This window comes from Polyodon spathula, chromosome 5, assembly GCF_017654505.1.
Source record: "Polyodon spathula isolate WHYD16114869_AA chromosome 5, ASM1765450v1, whole genome shotgun sequence".
Classification (NCBI taxonomy): Eukaryota; Metazoa; Chordata; class Actinopteri; order Acipenseriformes; family Polyodontidae; genus Polyodon; species Polyodon spathula.
In genome coordinates, this window is record NC_054538.1 from 74,790,489 (window position 1) to 74,810,951 (window position 20,463).

A 20,463-nucleotide genomic window follows, 5' to 3' on the forward strand; every position below is an offset into this window, starting at 1 on the left:
CCATCTCCATCAATATCGATAGCACAGGCATCGCCCTCTCCATTATTGTCTGTGTCAGTCTGGGCAGGGTTATGCTCATAAGGACAGTTGTCACAACGGTCACCAACATCGTCCTTATCGTAATCAGACTGACGAGGGTTGTACAGGAGGGGACAGTTGTCCTGCAAAAGACATGACACAGGTTTAAGTATTGTGTCTGTTGATCGGTGACAATTTTTGGGACGATCAGAAGAAAACTGTTTAACTCACTCTCTCATCATCAATGTTGTCATTGTCATCGTCCTTGTCACAAGCGTCACCCTGGCCATCGTTATCAAAGTCTTCTTGGCCAGAATTGGGCAGGTTGGGGCAGTTATCCTGTGCAGAGGAAAAGTCAGTTTGTTTAACATGCTTGTTTGGCCTCTTCAGGTTTTCCTAATGTACTGTAGCCTGGACATCTCAAAGTGAGAAACATGTACCTGTATCAATGTATCCATTATGCAATGAAGTAGTCCAGTTTTCACAATAAGTCAATGTTGTTTCACACGCCCTCCTTTTAAATACATTGAAATACTTAACTGACTGCAATAGTGTCATTGTGTACAATTCTTATTGATACAACAATTCTCAGCACAGCCCAGCAAACATCTGAATTCAGTAGCTAAGTGGGACTTGAACCCAACATTAAGAAACCTGATAGCTTTTCCTGGCCAACTCTACTGGCCTCAGGAACATGAACACAGTGTAGCAGCTACACAGCTGTCATTTTTAACTTGCTAACACAATCAGGTGGGACTTTCACTTCTGAAATATTAAATGTCTCCTTCTTAGCCATTAGCTAATCTCTAAAACAAGCGCTCTGCTTCTAAACAATGAAAATTTGGGTAGCTTACTTACGAACTCTATCCCACTGAGAACTGCATTTCCTTTCTTCCTATTTAGAAGCAAGTGCAAAGGCACATTTTCTGAAAGGATTAAAGCCATTTAAAAAAAAAAAAAAGTATAAAACTCTCAAGAAATTCTCAGAATATTATATTACTGCTCCTACCGTAACTAAGTTGCTTCATGCTATTACTACTTTGCTGCAATTGCACTATTCCTCTCTGAAAATCTAGCCTTTGCCTTTAGGTTTAGTTTAAGTGCTACTGTGGACAAACTGTTTCTTACCAGCTAGAGAACATATTATAACAAAATAATAATAAATTCACATACAATTTGCGGAAAATGTGCTATTGGGTTTCAAATGATATTTCTCCTGCTAATAAGAGTCTGTTTTCTCCGGTCTGTACTCCTGTGTCTAATCATGTATTATTCCTGCTGACCTTATTGCTTCACATTGACTCAAGACAACAGTGTCAGGCCCATGGGTGCAAATAGATCCACTCAATAACATTCCTCTACTAAAACCACCTGCATAAACAATCAACCATCAAGGCTGGTGTGAGGCATCATCTCTCAGGTCACAAGAATGACGTTTATTTTCCTGACACAGTGGTGTCAAACAATCACGAAACAGCTTCCCTTTTTTTCTCTCTCTCATATTATAACTATGTTTATAATCTGTGTGTTCAAACCTGACTAGACAGAAGTACCCTTATAAAAGTTTGCCATTTAGACATAGAAGTTTGTCGTGCTTTTACTGGGCATTTACTGAGTTTACAATACTTGTCCTTTACCATGCTTATTTATGCTTTAGCATGCTTTATTAAACCTTGCTATATGGCTACAATACATTTTTTCTAAAATGGTTAAGGGGTGGCAGGTAGTTTTTTTTAACTATTGTGTCTGCTTCCACTACTGCCTCTTACCTTTATACAGTGGTAGGTGGCATTAGCACCACAAACCAGGTTCTGGTTGGGCCAGCCATCCAAGTCAGAGTCTTCTCCACAGACGATTCCATCTCCTGCATACCCAATCTTACAGTCACACTTGTACATGGGATCAATGAAGTGGCCAAGGTAGATGCACTCCGCAGACTTGTGGCAGCTGTGAGTCTTGTCCTTGCAGGGGTTCTCAGGTTCACATACCTGCAGAGACAAAGAGCTTTGTTTGAGTTTCAGAGACTGTAATTGTACCGCTCATCTATTACTCATTATCTGCAGAAAGGGTCCTTTTCAAATGAGACCGGAGCCCTTGTCCCATTACAGCAATGTTGTTAACCCACTTCACATTAATAATTGTTAGAAGAGCGAGCAATGCTTTGTCCTGAAACAGGTCCTCCATGGTGTAGGCCCTACATTGTTAATTATATACTGTTTAGAAATATAAGGTCAGATTTTTTATTTTTTTTTTTAAAGAAATGTGAAACTCCTATGTTGTCTCTCACATTGTATTATTGTAGGCTGTTTTACAATTTTCTACTGTATTTGCATGCCAATCTAATATTATAGGACAGCTTGTTTCCAAAATAATGTATTATACCACTGAATATCTCAAGAATGACTTTACACCAGACAGTACAGATAAAGTGAGATATAAATCAAGTTTACTTTTAAGAGTTTTCAACATACAATACCAAACTTGTGTATAATTCAAAGCCATTGTGCTAAGGACTTATTTAAAAAAGATTTATATAAAAGCATCTATGTTGCAGTTGAAAATATAGGAGTCACAGAGTTTGATGGAATTCCAAACTGCATAGTACATTTTGATAATATATGCTCAAGCTGTCTTTAAAGATCAGCCAGTACATGAGTCAAGTAATGTTGCCACAGTTGTAGCTTAAGCTTGCCAGAGATTTTATTTAACACAGGATACTTGACTGATATTAAAAGAGGCTACACTGGTGCTATTGCTTATCCAACTAAGCAAAGCCAATGAACTTAATGGGCCCTGAATCGAGAGAACAGGGTCATCTGCAGCAACCTCTGGCCTTTAGAAACACTGCTGTGGCAATAGCGGCTTCACATTAATAAGCAGGAAAGGGAGGCTACAGGGCTAGATGTATTAGACACAGCAAAAGCTTGGACTTGATGATGCCTGGGTCCTGCTTCTTGAGTTATGCCAAGCTCACTTCTGGCTACTTCCTCTATAAATTACATTCTGAAAAAGAATGTGAACTATTGCCATACGCTCACAAACAAAACAAAAATGGCATACTCCTACAGCTTTGTTTTAGGGTTAACTAAGCAGTAAGGGTACAATTGTAAATTTATCAACCTTTTTCAATGGTGTTTCATTAGATGGTTTCAATTACAAGTCACGATGATGTTATCTCCCAAGAATAAAGACGGTCAGTACCGAAAGGGGATGTGGTGGGGTAAGAATGCAGATGTTATCTATTTTTAATTAAATAAATGGCTAACTGGTCCAAGTGGAGTCAGTGTGGGGTTTGCTTGTAAAGAAAACATATTTCTGATGGCTGATCAATGGGTTTCTCGACCTTGCAAGATGTGAAGGTCAGATTTACATGTCTGCTGGACATGCAATAACAGCTACATCAAACCTACTGTTTACGGTTGATGAGAAGGAGGTCATTCAGGGGAACATCAATCCGACAGGACACAAGGGCTCCTTTGTCTCAAGCTTGATTTAAGTGAGTTTGCAGGGCGTACTTGTAAAATGAAACCACAGTCTACGTTTCCTTATAAGAGCCATTCTGCAGTTGACCGTGTTTTCTGCATGCTTATCCTATCAATTGACTGTACGTTAACTTGGTTAACAATACTAATCTAACATTTCTTGTGCTTGCCAATGTTTACAACAGTCTTACTGCATTTTAATAAATTATGGACTGTTTTACTATGCTATGCTTTCATCTTTCTTTTAATGGCAGGGTGGAAAAACTCAATTCAAATCATATGAATTACCTTTGATCCCATTTGATCTACTGCACATCTTAAGTTGTTCTTTAAAGATCATTGACATTCTTCTCTCCTACAGTATGATGCACGGGAAAGCCACAGTAACACAGAGAGAGGTTTGATCTTCATAAATGCTTGTTCTCGTTTGCAGAGTGAATTTCACTATCCCCTACTTACTTGCTTGTTTTTCTTGGCTGCCTCCACTCCCATGCCATATGGCTGGGTTCCTTTGTATCGGGGAGGGCAAGGCAAGCAGTGGAATCCCGGATTGGTGTTTACGCAGCGCTGAGCCCCATTCACCTTGAGGCACACATCAGACACCAGATCACACTGTAGGGTTGGGAAAAGGAAAAGTATAGTTAGCCTTGCTCAGCTGTTTTGGCATGACTGACATGTTTTACGAGCGATAACGGCAAATGTTTCAGTTGCTCCGCCTACCTCATTGAGATCTTCACAGAATGTTCCGTTGCCGCGGAAACCGAGGGGGCAGGGTCCACACTCCCAGGAGCCATCAGGAGAGCTGTTGCACTCCGTACCGGCAAAGCAAGGGTTGGAAAGGCACCCGTCTGTGTAAGAGTCAATCAAAAACCCTTTCAGAACTTTGTGAACATCCCATCATCACAAATGTTTCAGTACTCCATTAGTGTCATCGTAATGGTATACATGCACACAAAGATATATATTCACTTACAGTTAAAGTAGTTAACTCTAGTTACTCTAAAGCCTGAAACCCATATGAAAAGCCTTTATTTTATTTATTTTAAGAGCAATTCTGCACTTTCTGGAGGTTTATAATGACCCTTCTACTGACTTCTAACAGGAAGAGGCAGTGGCCAAAAATTACAGCATTGATGGCAATATAGTTTATGCATGGTGAAAGTATGGCTACAGATGCAACATTAATAGGATATTTATTCATATTCTGTTATTTAGTACTGAAAGAAGTGTCTGTACATACCAACAGGGCAGTCCTGCTTATTACAGAGTTCATTCTCCTTGGACTCTCCCAAACACTTCTTGCCCCCATACTGAGGCATGGGGCTGTTGCAGATTCGGGACCTTCCTTGCAGACCTCCTCCACAGGTATGAGAGCACGTGGCCCACGGGGACCAGGGACCCCAGCCACCATCAACTGCAAAGCAATGAACATATTTGTGTTAATGTGCAGTGGACATCACTGAATGCAGCAACAGTTCGGTGTCCTGGGCTGAACGGGAGGGGGGTAATGAAAGACAAGGTCAGTTATGTAGAAGTAATGACCTTTGCAGAAGATATGCTATTATATGTGGGTTTTTTTGTAAACATTGTGTTTTGAATGTAAATATTCTTTAGGTTATATTTTGGGCTAATGTACAATGGTAAACAGTAGTAACACAATGCAATTGGTCCAATGTGCAATGGTAGACAGTAGTAACACAATGCAATGGGTCTAATTAACCAATAATGGTACATTTTAATATAATATAGAATTATGAAAATGGTTAGTCCAGCTATTGTATTTCCTTTCTCACTATTTCTCTGCACCACAATCAGTATGGGTTAAACTTATTTAGAAAAAAATAAATCAAGTTTAATTGCTACAAAGCTAAAAAAAAAAAAAAAAAAAAAAAAAAAGTCTGTTATTTGACATTTATTTAAAAAGGGTATGTTTGTTTTGCTGAAATAACACGGCTTCTTGCATATTTATACAGCAGAAAGAATGTTTAGAAAAACGGAAACATATCAGATCTCAACAATTACATTTTCTTTAGATCAAAATGCTGATAACAAATGATATCACAGTCCAACATTAACAAAACAGTTAGTGTCTAGCCACCACTATTAAGCAAAAGAAAATGAACCCAGATCCTAGAACAAATGGTAGGATTTTATTAAATACAAATGGAAAATTGTATAAAGGAAGGAAATGTTTGAAAAAAGCCTGGAACATATTCAGTTTACTTATTTATTTTTAATTGTTAAGTTTCATACTTCATGTATACTTTTAAGTAATACAAATGCCAGATGGATTGGGTAAGGACATTAACAACAATCATTTAAAAAAAATAAAATAAATAAAGTTATGAGGTGTGTCCTGGAAGAACTTGATAACCAATCGAATACACTTCTCTGAAAACTGAAATTACAGGTTTTGGAGATGTGAGGGGCAAAATGATGCAATTAAGAAAATGATGTGCTTTTTGGCTTGTGTGTGTCTCTTGCTGAAGAGTGAAAACTCTCCATGTGATCCTCATGAACTCTTCTATCCCCTCCTATTGCATGTACTGCAATGGGTCTGCATGAACCGAACAAAAGCACAGTGCTCTCTTAAGGTCTCCTGTCTTCAAATTGGCCATTCTGTAAGATGTGGCAGCATGGCTCTGGGAATAAGGTGTAAAATAACAAATTCCAGTGACTCTTTGCTCTTCCCTCCCTCTTGATTTTAAGAAGCACTTACTAGGACAAGGGTCAGCGTCACAGCGTTGGGTCTCCCGCCCGCTGCCCACGCAGTCCTTGCCACCCAGCTGGGGTACCGGAGAGTTGCAGAGATGGATGCGGGTGATGATGCCCTCTCCACAGGTGACAGAGCATGGCGACCATGGGGACCAATGGCTCCAACCACCATCCTGACGAACTGAATATCAATACAAAACACTGTTAAAGGGGCAAGGGCGTATACTAATTATATATACACATTGCGTATAATGTGTATGCAGTTAATTACAGAGCAAGTTATAAACTGTGGTAACACAACTTACAAATCCTTTATAAATACTTACAACAATTGAGCCTTCTGTTATCTAAACACATTTAAAAAAAAAACTATTTAAAGAAGCATGCAGCTGTACAGAACACACTTGAGAGATGGAAGGTCTGTTCCATCAGTGCTGGGACATTTATTGTTTTGATTATAGAGATGCACGGTTGTCCATTTGAAATATACACAAAAATGGAAAAAAACTAGAAAGGAACACTTATGAAATGTATTTTGCAATAAACTTCTCCAGTTTTTTTTTAATTTTACCCTATTGTAAACACTGTGCTGCAGAATCCCCTGGAGTAAAGATAATGAGCTTCAGGAAGGCATGTGAAGTAAACTGCATAATATTACCCTTACTAAGACTACTGGGGACTTTACTGTGCCAATCTGTAATGAGAAGTCACATGTGAGGTACAGTAGAAATAACTACTGGTACTTTAATCATTATATCTCAGTAGGATCATCACTAAAAAGAAGCAAACAAGAACTGGGGACTCAGCAGTTTGCATTGAACATTTTTTTGTACGCTGTTGATATAGCCCAAAAGTCCCCAGAAAACTTTAGGTTTGCTAAGAGCAGTCACTGTGGAACTTGTTTCATTCTCAGTCAAACTGGCCGGGTTGAATGTTAGTTTTCCCTATAGGTTTAGTTGCATGAAACATGGTTAAGGATCTTCTGAAAATGTTCTGAACAGTCCCATTGTATCACATTCCATTTAAACAGGAATTACATCTAATTGAACTCTTATGCTGCTAACACTTTATGTAATCATTTAGCTCCTAGGCTTCAGGCTCAGAAGCTTTTTAATTTTTATTTTTCAGCCATTGTTTCTCCTTTGAATGCTATAAACTAAAAAAAATCTATTTTATCAAAGCTGTTTTTTGCATAGAACAAATGCAGTGCTTATGGTAAAGGTTGCAAAACACAGTTCGTTAGTTTGTTTAGCGCAAATTTGACTCTACTTCACCTCTTATTTTGAGCAAAGAATGCACAGTCTCCCAATTAATATAGTCTGATATGAACAACAGCCCAGGAAGAACAGTATCTCTTTGATTATCATTAACATCTTCAGTTCTCATGCCGTGGTGTATTCTAATACTGCTCTTAATTATAATTACTTCCTGCATCTTGTACTTGACTTTACTCTCATAGGTATCCGTATTCCCGTTTTTTGTATTTGCTCTTACTTGAAATCATTCTCATCCATTTATCATACTTACTACATGCTCTTACTGGACTTTACTCATATAAGCAAATATTTTTACTATATGTTAACTGCTCTCAGTCGAACTCGCTCTCAAATGTAATTATTTGCTGTATTCTTTAGTTTGCTCTTATCTGAATTTGATCTTATTTGCTACTGATTTTATTGTTCTTTATAACTGCTCTTATCTGTATTATGATACTCTGTCATGTGATATTCTGTAATATAATATTTTGTACTGTGATAATTTGTATGGTGATATTTTGTAACATTTGTAAGTCGCCCTGGATAAGGGCGTCTGCTAAGAAATAAATAAACAAATAACAATAATAGAATGTTTGGTTTACCAATGAGGTAAAATTAGCATTTTGGCATTCCAAAATGTATTGCCATTGCTAATTCGTTCAGATAAACAATTTAGAACAGGGTTAGAATGAAGACCAGGAGTGGAAGGGTCAACTCTGGGCAGCCCTGTTCAAGTTTCTTTAGGGTAATACACTGCTAATAGATGGTATCACAATGTTGTTCCTGTTGTACTTACCACGGCTGTCGCACTTCCCCAGGCTGCATCTCCTTGTTTGGATAGATGGTCCTCCACAGGCACTGCTTGTGGCATCACAAGACCTTCCTCTCTGTTGAGTTCCAGTGCCACAAGTCACAGTACACTCAGTCCATTCGGACCACGGTGACCAGCCATCTTCGCTGTCCTTGGCTGTTTAAAAACCACATAATACATGTAATAACACAAGCCACAATAAAATATTTATATGCAAAATGTAATTGCTTTATTTTAAGCTGAGGAATGTAATGTTCCACAGGGGAATAATAAGCATTCAATACAATATGTGGTATTAAACAAAATGCTGAAAGTTTGACATCAGCGCTCATAAACCACAAGCTACATCAAGCCCTAACAGCAGCCAGTCTATGGTTCATCTTCAAATGGTGAATCATAAAAGTGTGGTTTATTCTTGAAGGAGAACATTTTTAACCACCCTATGTTATTAAAACTCCTAATATGTAGCTGGGTTGCATTTCTGGTTTGATGGATTTGAGTTTACTCATGGCTTGTATACAATTACGGTTACTCAAATTTAAAACATGGTAGACTGTTTTAAGACTATGAAATCTAGACTGAATCTTCAGAAATACCAAAATGCATACAAATTTATAATTATTATAGTTCTTGAATTTTGGATTTGGTTTCTTGACATCATTTTATCACATATTTTCTCATCCTCACAACCATATTAACACTAGAAGCGCAAAGCCAAAATTTGGGTTTTAAAATTTAAATTACTCTGCGTTCCGAAATGTAATGTGTATGTCCATTCTTGACTTTTCTTTTTTTCTTTTACTGACGGCATTTGAGCCGCATATTCACAAGAAATTGATAATTATAAACAAGTCTACCTAGAAGAACCAAAACAGGTTATTTTAACCAGTTACTTCAATACATATTTATCAAATATAGCCTATAATCCTGCCTGTCCTTTTCAATACAATCAGTCCCATGATCAAGTGACGTCTACCTGTCTACATTCTTTGAGTGCTTGAAAAACATGCCTCTGAGTCATAGGTACCCCCTCGTATATATCATTGCAGGTTCATTCTCAGCTCTATGCACAAAACAAAAAAATGCCTGAGACAGTGGAATACTACAATGCCACAAAGTTCAATATGGATGTGCTGGACCAGATGACACGACAGTATTAAGTCAAAGCTAGATCTCGTCGGTGGCCTGTGGCTGTATTTTATAATATTTTGGTCATCAATGCATATGTTTTGTGCAAGGAATGTACCAGGGAGAACTGCAACAGGAGGCACTTCATCTTGCAGTTAGCCATGGAGCTTCGGCAAGCACATATGGATCAGAAAAGGGCAGAGACAGATGCTCCTTCTGGCAGTGCCGCAGCCGCTGCACCCACATGCAAGAGGAAACAGTGCCAGGTTGCAAAATGCAACGACAACAAAACTTTGGCTGTCTGTAGCAGTTGTGGAAGGGCAGTGTGGGTAAAAGTGGAGAAGAGTGTATTGTGTGTAGACTGTACAGGTTAGAAAGCTGCCAGGTATGTAGACTAAATGAATATGTTATGTAAATAGTTTATTGTATTATAGTTACAGTATTTATGTTTTGAAGTAGTGCATTATAGTATTTTTTTAAAGACCCTTTGATGTTATTTTTACAAACAAATAAAATGTTTATACAATTTTTTATGTACAGAGACCTGTTACAAAATAGTTACAAGTGAAATGTTTATTTTATTTGTTCTTGTTTTGTACTGCTCCTTTTGAAAAAAAAAAAAGTTTTGTTTTCCATTTTTTTCTATTCCATTTTGTTTCTGCTATGCAAATGTTTAACGATGTTCATGAATAAAACTTTTGAGTTTTATATGATTGTTTGTCTTTCATTATCATATTTAAGTTTAAAAAGCAGTTTTAAAAGGTAGTTCGAAATTCCGGCGCTTCTGTGTTAACCAGCCAATATTACCAGCAGGGCCTGGTACGGTTATTAGTATGCTCTACTTCTTTTCAAACATATCAATTCATTCAAATGTTCTGCTGAGGTTACAATAATAGAAATCTAACTTTGGTGGCCCCTTTAAATGGTTAGGCATTAAGAATAACAATACAACGACGCATCTGATTGCACTTACGCAGGCACACTGGACAGCATTCACCTTCGATGAAGGATGGACTTGCACAAGACACAGCTGGGCAATTGATCTGGCGACAAACTGTTTTGGATGCCTGTTCAAAGAAAATATGCATATTTATAGTACCATACCTTTATATATATATATATATATATATATATATATATATATATATATATATATATATATATATATATATACAGTGGCAGGGCAGATCCCTGTCTGTAAATAAAGTGGCGTTTGGCAGGGATGGGGTTAATTCCTATAACTGAGAACAGCCACAAAGTATAAAAAGTATAAAGAGAGCTTGAAGCTCCATTTGGGAGAGGACTGCCAGGGAGCTGGTTACAAGGAGAAATACTGTGCGCAACCAAGGAGTGCTGGGTGTATAAAGACAAAGCTACTGTGTGTATAGAGAAGAATGTATTGTGTGTCTAGAGAAGAAGCTATTGTGTATCTAGAGAATGTATTGTGTGTCTAGAGAAGAAGCTATTGTGTATCTAGAGAATGTATTGTGTGTCTAGAGAAGAAGCTATTGTGTATCTAGAGAATGTATTGTGTGTCTAGAGAAGAAGCTATTGTGTATCTAGAGAATGTATTGTGTGTCTAGAGAAGAAGCTATTGTGTATCTAGAGAATGTATTGTGTGTCTAGAGAAGAAGCTATTGTGTATCTAGAGAATGTATTGTGTGTCTAGAGAAGAAGCTATTGTGTATCTAGAGAATGTATTGTGTGTCTAGAGAAGAAGCTATTGTGTATCTAGAGAATGTATTGTGTGTCTAGAGAAGAAGCTATTGTGTATCTAGAGAATGTATTGTGTGTCTAGAGAAGAAGCTATTGTGTATCTAGAGAATGTATTGTGTGTCTAGAGAAGAAGCTATTGTGTATCTAGAGAATGTATTGTGTGTCTAGAGAAGAAGCTATTGTGTATCTAGAGAATGTATTGTGTGTCTAGAGAAGAAGCTATTGTGTATCTAGAGAATGTATTGTGTGTTTCTACCTAAAGTAATGTGTGTGGCTGGTAAACAGCTCAGCTGGCCAGTATAGTTAAAAGTTAAAGAGTGTTTTTGTTGGGACCCCCCTAGTTAAGCTGTGTTTAGTCTAGGTTAAACTGTGTTTAGTCTAGGTCTCCAAGTGGAGATTTTGTGTATATTAAAAGTGCTTTAAAATGTTCAGTTGTTGTGTCAAGGTGCTGTTTAAGGGTATAAACGAGCAGAGCAGAGAGAGGCTGCATTCGTGTATTTGGCAGGGATAGGAATTAACCCCATCCCTGCCAACCACCACCAAAATACCAAACATTATTTACAGACAGGACTCTGACTTGCCACATATTTTATATATTTATATATATATATATATATATATATATATATATATATATATACTGCTGTGCAAACGTCTTAGACATGTTGCATCTTTCTACTGTGATGCATTGTGAGCATCAACAATATACTCAAAGCCCCCAATAGTGTTTTCTACTATTATAACAACATTGCATAAAGAGTGAAATAGCTCACATCACTTGATTTTCAAGGTGTAGTATAAGAAGCATAAATCAACAGGTACAGATAAACACATGTTGCTGCGATGGTAGATGGAACCCTCATTTGCAAAATGCAGGAGTAGTGCACGTTGGGACCTAATTTGCATATGGCTGGAGCAGAGCATGATGGGACCAGGCAAGTGGATTTTCTACCACTCTAGTTTGACAAGTGGACTGTTCTATTTCTCTTTTTGTACGTTAACCCTTGTGTTATTGTTTCCTCTTGTGTGTACCACTGTCCTGTCCTGTCCTGTCTTGGATAAGATGCCGGTACGAAGGACGCTGATGCCCGCCCCAGGAGGATGCTTCCCCCCCTGGTGGATAGTGACTTGCCATTAGAAGAGGAAAGCATGCCAGCTGTATTCACCTGATAATTCAAGCAACAGCAGCGATCAACGCAGGCCACGGAAGATCTCCAGCTGCAGTCAGAGCTCCCATCCGAGAGAACATATACTCTCCAGCTGCAGTGCAAGCTCCCATCTGAGAGCATGCACGTTCTCCATCAGCAGTACAGGCTCCCATCCGACAGCATGCATGCTCTCCAGCAGCACTACGGGCTCCCATCCTAGAGCATGCAAGCTCTCCAGTGGCAGTACGGGCTCCCATCCGAGAGCATACACGCTCTCCAGCAGCAGTGCAAGTTCCCATCCGAGAGCATGCACGCCCTCCAGCGGCACTACGGGCTCCCATCCGAGAGCATGCACCCTCCCCAGTGGCAGTACGGGCTCCCATCCGAGAGCATGCATGCTCTCCAGAGGCAGTGCAAGTTCCCATCCGAGAGCATGCATGCTCTCCAGCGGCACTACAGGCTCCCATCCGAGAGCATGCACGCTCTCCAGTGGCACTACAGGCTCCCATCCGAGAGCATGCATGCTCTCCAGCGGCACTATGGGCTCCCATCCGAGAGCATGCACGCTCTCCAGTGGCAGTACAAGCTCCCAGCCGAGAGCATGCATGCTCTCCAGAGGCAGTGCAAGCTCCCATCCTAGAGCATGCACGCTCTCCAGCAGCACTACAGGCTCCCATCCGAGAGCATGCATGCTCTCCAGTGGCAGTACGGGCTCCCATCCGAGAGCACGCTCGCTCTCCAGTGGCAGTACAGGTCGAAGTACACCAGAAACGGGTGTATGACGTCCAAGCGAGAGGACTAGTTTACAGGAGGTGACCTAGTCTGTGTCTACTGCCCCCGGAGAACGGGGGTTCAGCCAAAGCTGCAGAGTGCCATGAGGTTGCCACCCGGCTTGCCCCAGAAGTTCTGGGGTACCCTCTGTTTAACAGCTTCCAGATTGTCTACATCCCTCCGTTTCCTTATCAAGTCCTCTAAGCAGCCAGTCTCCCTGGGCAGAAGCCCACCACGCTGCTCGAGGGGTGGGGGGACAGATGGACTCATCACCCCCTCCTTAGTCAAGAGGATCCTGTAAGGCTGCTTGACTTGGGGAACTGGCAATGCTCCCATTGCAGCCCCTCTGTTCCTGCCAGGGCCACTATGCGGGGATGCTCATACGCGAGTGGACTTCCTACTGCTCTAGTTGGACTGTTCTACTCTCCTTTTTGGATGGTAACCCTTGTGTTAATGTTTCCTCTTGTGTGTACCACCATTCTGGCCTGTCTGGGGTAAGTGTGATGTCTTACCATCAGGTGTGTGTGAGTCATTTGGTGTGACTCCCCTGATTCGCCCCACTGTGTGTTGAGTGCCCAGACTTGTGTTATGTTCTGCAGCTGTACGGGTCTTTACTTGGCTAAAATATCAACATCTGAAAACATAACTTATCAAATAAAATCTTCCAATCAAGTTATACAAGGCATGGTCACCAAAACACAGAGCTGTATAAAACAGTGGGTGGTAAGAATATTGAAATGAATTAGCTTAATACCTGATTTACACTTCTTTCATTAAACTTTGTTGACTTGAGTTGACACCCCAAGTTTGCTTGACTGGGGTGTTCGCCACAGACGACGTTCATGCAAGATTGTGCAGTACTACAGATCTTTCAGAAACACAGAAAACACTACTTATAGCTACTTACAGACTCCTTGCAGACAGTATGATCAGCTGACAATGTTCCCAGGCATTGCCTGTCACATCACCTCATTGTAAACTTGCGATGATCTGGTTTTGGAGTTTTATGAATTCGGCTGTGACCTATTGTCATTGATCAGTATTAAGTGTCTCTTTGGAATTGCTGTGTTTTCAAGGTCATCTTAAAAGATAGAAGTCCTCCATTACCACTATTAACTCAATAATGTTTGGAGGCATCTGCTACAACATCTGACGGCGAATACACATGCATGGATTCATTGATCTGTGGTGGATATTTTGAATTACCGTGGTGATTTATCACATAAAAGGTACTGCCATGCATATATACATTCTGTAACGCTGTGTACCCTGCAAGTGAAATAGAGGCTTAACCAAGACTGCTGAAGAACTATTACCTTTGCTGTACAGTTTAGTATTCACACTATAAAGTGAATGTAAACCTATTTATGTATTGTGTGTTGTAAAGACCTGATAAATGAATGCTGCCTCACCGTGCAGGTACACTTGGTACAGCTGTCCACAATCCAGTCCTCATTGTCTTCAAACAAGCGGCCATCTTGCCAGCACATGCCTTTCTCACTAAAGTTTTTGTTTGTTTCCAGCATAACGCGCAAGATCTCATTCTCCTCTGACTGAAAGAGAAATAACAGGAGTCAACCCATAAAATCCAAATAAAGGATTTCCGAAGCCCAATGGCACTTAACCAATCAACAGCTTACACCAGGGGTCTCGACCCTGGGCCTGGAGGGCCACTGTCCCTCTTGGTTTTTGTTCCATTTACGTTAAATTATTTAATTGGACGAATTAAGTGCTTGTTAGAAGCTTAATTGGTCCAATTAATTAATTGTACAGTTAGAACAAAAACCAGGTGGGACACCCGTCTGCCAGGACCAGTGCTGGAGACTTCTGGCTTATACCATCATATTATTCAAGAATATGTTTTTCCCAGAATTGTTTTTTTTTTACACTGTTTTGCTTTATAATGGACCAAGACTAAGTATTTCAATATGTATGCTATTGGCTCAGTCAGGAAGTCATAAATTGCCATTAAGACCTTTAACATAGCAACTAAAAAATACCACATCACAGGCCAATATAACTTATTTACTACTTACTCCCCTATTACATTTAGATCTGTAGACTTACCAGATCTTATATACTTACCACTTTCTGTAGCCCGTCAATGAGGTTGCTAACAACAACACGCAGTCCTTGAAGTTCCTGAAACATGCTTCCAAGCTCTTCACATGAGTGGTCACAGAAATCATTAACCTTATCCGTCTTATGACCAATGGCATTGGTGGTTATGGCTGGACTGACGTCAACCATCTCTGTGCTTTCACTGACTGTATCCATTTCATCTGAAAACAAAACAACAAAGAAACCTGCTTTTGAAATCGTTTCTTGCATGGTTAGATAGATTAACACATGATACTACAGTAATTAGTTAAAGACAAGTCACACCAACTGGGGTCTTTGCCGTAGGTCACTTTGGCACTGATTCTGAAGCCTAGTCAAAAAAAACTGAACATTCTTTTCATAAAAGATGTCCATGTTTCATAACTGCTCCACAGAGAGAAAGATGACGGCCAAATATTGCAAAAAGAATGGTATAAAAGCCGCCAACCAGAAGCAACACTCTGAGACCTTTGAAGTATACTATACTGAGATTTCTCCACAAACAGCTCCCCCGAGAGCAATGAGAAGCAAACTGCAGCAATAAATCTTCAGCTCCCTTGTTAAAGCTGTTACTTCAAGTTTTCCGGCAAAGATACAATTGCTCTTTCACCCACTGCAGCTACTCTAGATGTTGTTGTAAAAAGCACAACAGCACACTTTTACTGTTACTCCTACAAGTTTAAAAGTGTTCCTTTTACCCGAAAACACTTATGCTATACTGTATAGAAATAACAAGAGAGGGAGCACTACGCCACCTCAATACTTGCATTAATACTGCATGCAAATCTATATGAAAGGTGTCTGTGATATTTGAATAATGAATAGCATAGTTCTATTTGTTTGTAAAACTGAATGGGTAATGAGTAACAGATATAATATCATAGAAGAAGCAACTTTTTGGAATTGCCTGCGCATGAAAAGAAAATGCCAAATGTTTCAACAGGTGTGGAAGTTACAGGTAGAAATGATTATTCTTTTTTTTTTTTTTAAACCATCTGAGTAAGCAGACACTGTAAATTAGTACTACCATTAGACCGGTACATTATGTCAGATGATCTGGGAAAATATTGCACATAATATTGGTGATGTAAATCTTTAGATGATATGATTTTGTAAAATTTACCATTACTTTTGGGGTAAGAATGCAACCCTTAAGATTTCAGTGCATATTTCACTGTATTTAAAGGCATTAATGAGGGTGAGTATAGCACAACATACATAAAGAAACAATTGTACTTGAGCTGTTACAAAGTCCTATTGCCAACTAAATGATTTGGTGCATGCGAATGTCAAGATATATTTTACTTTTACTGTCTGTGTTACAGCACTACATTAGTAGTAATGATATTGTGGGCTTTATGAAATCAATGCAGTATTCTACTGTTGTGAAACGAGAAAGTGCAGTTGACTGGTATAAATCAGAGCTACTGTGGAGAGGAGATATACTACTTTCCCCTAGGAGGGCATTTTATAAGCCTTAATCTCAATGAGAACTTCCTAGACATGTATCCAAGAATTGGATCCAAAACCTATAACCTTCTGGCAATCAACCAGATGAAATGGTTTGACCCCAAAGGAAATACAGTTTGCGGGGGCATCTGTGCAAGCGCGCTGGTTCCTTATTGTTACAAACGAGACTGCACAAACCAACCCACTTTGAGAAAGGAGGACTGTCAGTGCTGGTTCATCCCACAACACTCTTTGCTATTTACCAGCTTGAAATACATATCCTGCTGTCGTGAGTTTCACAGTTTTATAGCACTCTAAACATTAGAGTGCATGTATTTGGTTCCAGATTGGCTGAGAAAATATATGAGGTTTATAATTCCACGTAGAAATGTACAGGACTTTACTTCTCTTAAAAATAAAATAAAAACAGTACAGTTACTATACTCAACCTGCAGCTATGTAAAAGTATGAAAAAACAGTCCTATTACAATTAAATGTAATCATTCACACCTTAAAAAGACAGCGTTTTGATCCAGTTCCAATTATTCTGTATCTTTACCTCTGCTGAATTCACAAAGCATGCATTAATTACAACATCAAAAAAGACAGAGCAATTGAGTAGTCCCCATACTGTTCCAATGCCAGTGTCATTACCGACTGCCAAAACTGAACTAATTAGAAGAACTAGACCATTTTCAACTCACAATCATGTAGATTAGTGCCTTGCAATCTGACCATATTTCAGGGATCTTCCGTATGGAGCAAACTGTAAACCACATACGTTTAATCTGTGTCAATCAAGCAGGACAGTAACTATCATCACTTCTCAGTACAAGAAATCACTAATGTGCTTGTTATGACCAGATCTCAGCTCGCAATGAAGACTGTATTCAGATTGTTCAACAAAGGGCTTGTTACAAGGAACTAGGGTTCACATTCCTTGAGCATAGCTCTTGACATCTGGATTTGTTACCCATTAAATGCTTATAGCTATAACATCATTCACCGTGCTCTCAAAAAGTTTGTCTGGATATAAATTTAAAATAAACCGTTTACTAAAGTGTCATCTACTGGTCGGAGTGATCACACATAGTGACAAATGCCAGTCTCAGATATATGACTAGTGTTGCTAAAGGTGCTTCCCTTTTAACCAATACTTTAAAACCTGTTTTCTTATGAAACACTTGCAACACAGGGAGCAGGAAACTCTGTGTTTGACAATAAACTACAGGTGAGCCAGCTGGAAAAAAATAACTAAACCAAAAATAATTTCTGTTAAAGTTACAGATTTACTGCAAAACAGAAGACATACAAAAACGGTTTACGAAATGGGTTACCACTCATTATAGGTACATATTTATTTCCGACAGGATTTTCTGTTTGATTCTTTGATTTCAATGGAATTTGTATTTGTTCCACTTGTTGGTCAAATACAGGCACAGTTATTGTTCTGTAGTGGAAGTGATATCTTACCTGTCTTGCTCAGCTGGCAGCCTTTGTTACGAAGAATATCATCGGCTGAGGTGTCAAAAATGAAACGAACATTCTGCAGCAAACCCTGTAGAGGATATTTTAAAAAACGAGTTCAACAAAATAACGTGCATGGTCATTTTGCAGTTTACTGTACTTTTACCATGATTAGACAATATAGCTGGAAGCCTTGGATTTTAAACCCATTTCTTACCCTGAAGTGATTTTCACGAATTGCTCCCTTAGCAACATACATTTTGCTCCGGTCTGACCTCAGGTGCTCATAAAAGGGCTCATCCAATATGAAGCCGTCGATGTGGTTGCAGCCAATGTAGAGGTTAGCGCTCTCTCCATGGATATGCAGAGTGATGTTCTTCCACTGAGAGTCCGACAGGTCTACATCCTCAAAAGATACAACGTTCTGGGAGCCATCCACCCAGTAAACCAGATCCAAGGTGTTCGCCCTGCCATTGGACACTAACTCAAACTGGCGTTGGGTGGCGCCGGGTCCTTCAAGAGCTATTAGGGTACCCCGAGAGCCCCTATCTTGGCGCATGGTGGCTGTGAAGATGAAGCCCTCGTTGTTCTGTATTAGCTGAAGCATCTGGTTGAGAATGTCTGGCTGGACTGGAGGTAAGTGATCGAATCGAATGAAGCGGTAAGCAGGGGAGTCCGGGTCTGGGCCACGAAACAGCTTTGCCCCCAAAGTCTTGCGGTGAATTTGACTGATTTCAAACAGGTCAAAAACGGTCTCATCTTCTAATTCACCATCTAGAAGCAACAATATATATTTTAAATAAATACAGTTTTACTAGTTGTGCTTCCCGGCACAACTGCAAAAACAGTTACTATATAGAACACCCCAAGGGAAGCTTAACCTGTCTCGCAATATCTTAATTTTGTATCAAAATGCAACTATGTTTTTGTGACATGTATTCTGTTTAGCAGGATTTCTAAATGGCTGGAAAATGTTTTTTAAATTCAGTCAAGATGTTTTCCAGTTTCAGGTGGAAATACAGTAGGTGTTCAATTATTAAGTGCTATTCTCATGTAAAACTGTCATCCATTATACTTTAATGGTTCATAAAACACGGGTTAGGTTTATTGGTCATTGGGATACTTAGTAATCAACATATAACACAGTAACTTACTAGTAGATCATTCAAATGACTACTTAAGACTAGTTATAACACACATACTTACTATGTAACTGGACTGTTGGCTTATCAAAACCCACTGTACAATAATGCAAAATCGAAAACTTCAAGATATGCAACAGCAGCATTTGAAAAAGACTTATTTTCAAACCAGTAAATGTGTTTATTTGGTGGAATTGTATTACCTTGAGCCTTTGCAGAAGCACAAATAAGAAATAAAACAGACAGCAGCAACAGTCTCCTCCTGTGGACCATAACTCCTACAAAAAGGGAATGACATATTTTCAAGCATGTTTTTTGTTTCAAGCATTTAACTAATAACTGAAAATTACGACAGGTCATTAGTTTATAGATATTTTTATTCAATATGATTTGTGAAATAACATTTAGCCACTTTGTAACAGAAATTATATAGGTCTCTTTAATATATGTATATATATATATATATATATATATATATATATATATATATATATATATATATATTATATATTATATATATATAGAGACCATATAAGTAAGGTATCTGGTAGATCTATTACACCAGCCACTGCAGTGGATTTGAGGAAGACTATTGACTTTAATGTCAATGGTTCAATTAATAGTCAATAAATAATGAGATATAAATACACAATAATTAGTTTTATGAATAAACTCACCTGGTAAAAATAAAAAAAAGTCCAGCCCTGGAATCTTCCTAAAAGTTTTTTTTTTTTTTTTTTTTTTAATAGTCCAGTGATGAAAGATAAAAGTTGAAAATGCCTGGGGGAAAAAGTAAACTCTCACATAGAACTTCACTGTTAAAAACGTGAGGCACACTACAGGCTTCAAGCCCACTTGTTAGAGGCGAGTTAAGGCTTTAGGGTGTTAGTGGTTCTTGAGATGCGTTCTTCCTTTTATACTCTTTTCTCAAGAGCTGTCAATCACTTAATCGAAGATGTCTGGATCCATTCCTCCAGCAGAATTACATAATCAAGTAATTTGCTCTCGTATACCTGACGGCAATCCCAAATACAGCCCCTTTGTCCTTTCAGGCCGATCCCACTCACTTAAAATAGACAGTCCCGATTCTGTTCAAGGGAGGAGTCATCTGAAGGGTGAGACACAAGGAGAGAGAAAGCGAGAGGAGGAAGGCAAAAAAAAGTCTCTTTCACTCAGTGCAAAAATACAGAATTGAACGGTAGTCAAGACAAGAACAGAATCCATATTACTATTTGGCATTGAACAACACAGTTTGTGTTA

At 39.0% G+C, this 20,463-nt stretch overlaps 1 protein-coding gene across 3 annotated transcripts in view; it reads right to left on the reverse strand.

The window, feature by feature from the left end:
* The window catches only part of LOC121316310 (thrombospondin-2-like), a 36,795-nt gene extending 16,537 nt beyond the window's left edge, over positions 1-20,258 (reverse strand). For 2 of the 3 annotated variants that reach the window (XM_041251329.1, XM_041251326.1), the window contains exons 1-15: positions 19,881-20,256; positions 19,407-19,481; positions 18,279-18,835; positions 18,068-18,152; positions 15,131-15,327; positions 14,458-14,598; positions 10,384-10,477; positions 8,268-8,438; positions 6,220-6,396; positions 4,741-4,914; positions 4,221-4,348; positions 3,960-4,112; positions 1,788-2,006; positions 250-357; positions 2-161 (exon numbers count right to left, since the gene is read on the reverse strand). In XM_041251329.1, coding sequence (XP_041107263.1) covers positions 2-161; positions 250-357; positions 1,788-2,006; positions 3,960-4,112; positions 4,221-4,348; positions 4,741-4,914; positions 6,220-6,396; positions 8,268-8,438; positions 10,384-10,477; positions 14,458-14,598; positions 15,131-15,327; positions 18,068-18,152; positions 18,279-18,835; positions 19,407-19,476 — 2,434 coding nt within the window. In that variant the 5' untranslated portion in view covers positions 19,477-19,481; positions 19,881-20,256. Of the gene's footprint in view, position 1; positions 162-249; positions 358-1,787; positions 2,007-3,959; positions 4,113-4,220; positions 4,349-4,740; positions 4,915-6,219; positions 6,397-8,267; positions 8,439-10,383; positions 10,478-14,457; positions 14,599-15,130; positions 15,328-18,067; positions 18,153-18,278; positions 18,836-19,406; positions 19,482-19,880 lie in introns of all 3 variants that reach the window. The other variant, XM_041251327.1, reaches the window with a different exon arrangement.
* Positions 20,259-20,463: the final 205 nt, after the last annotated feature.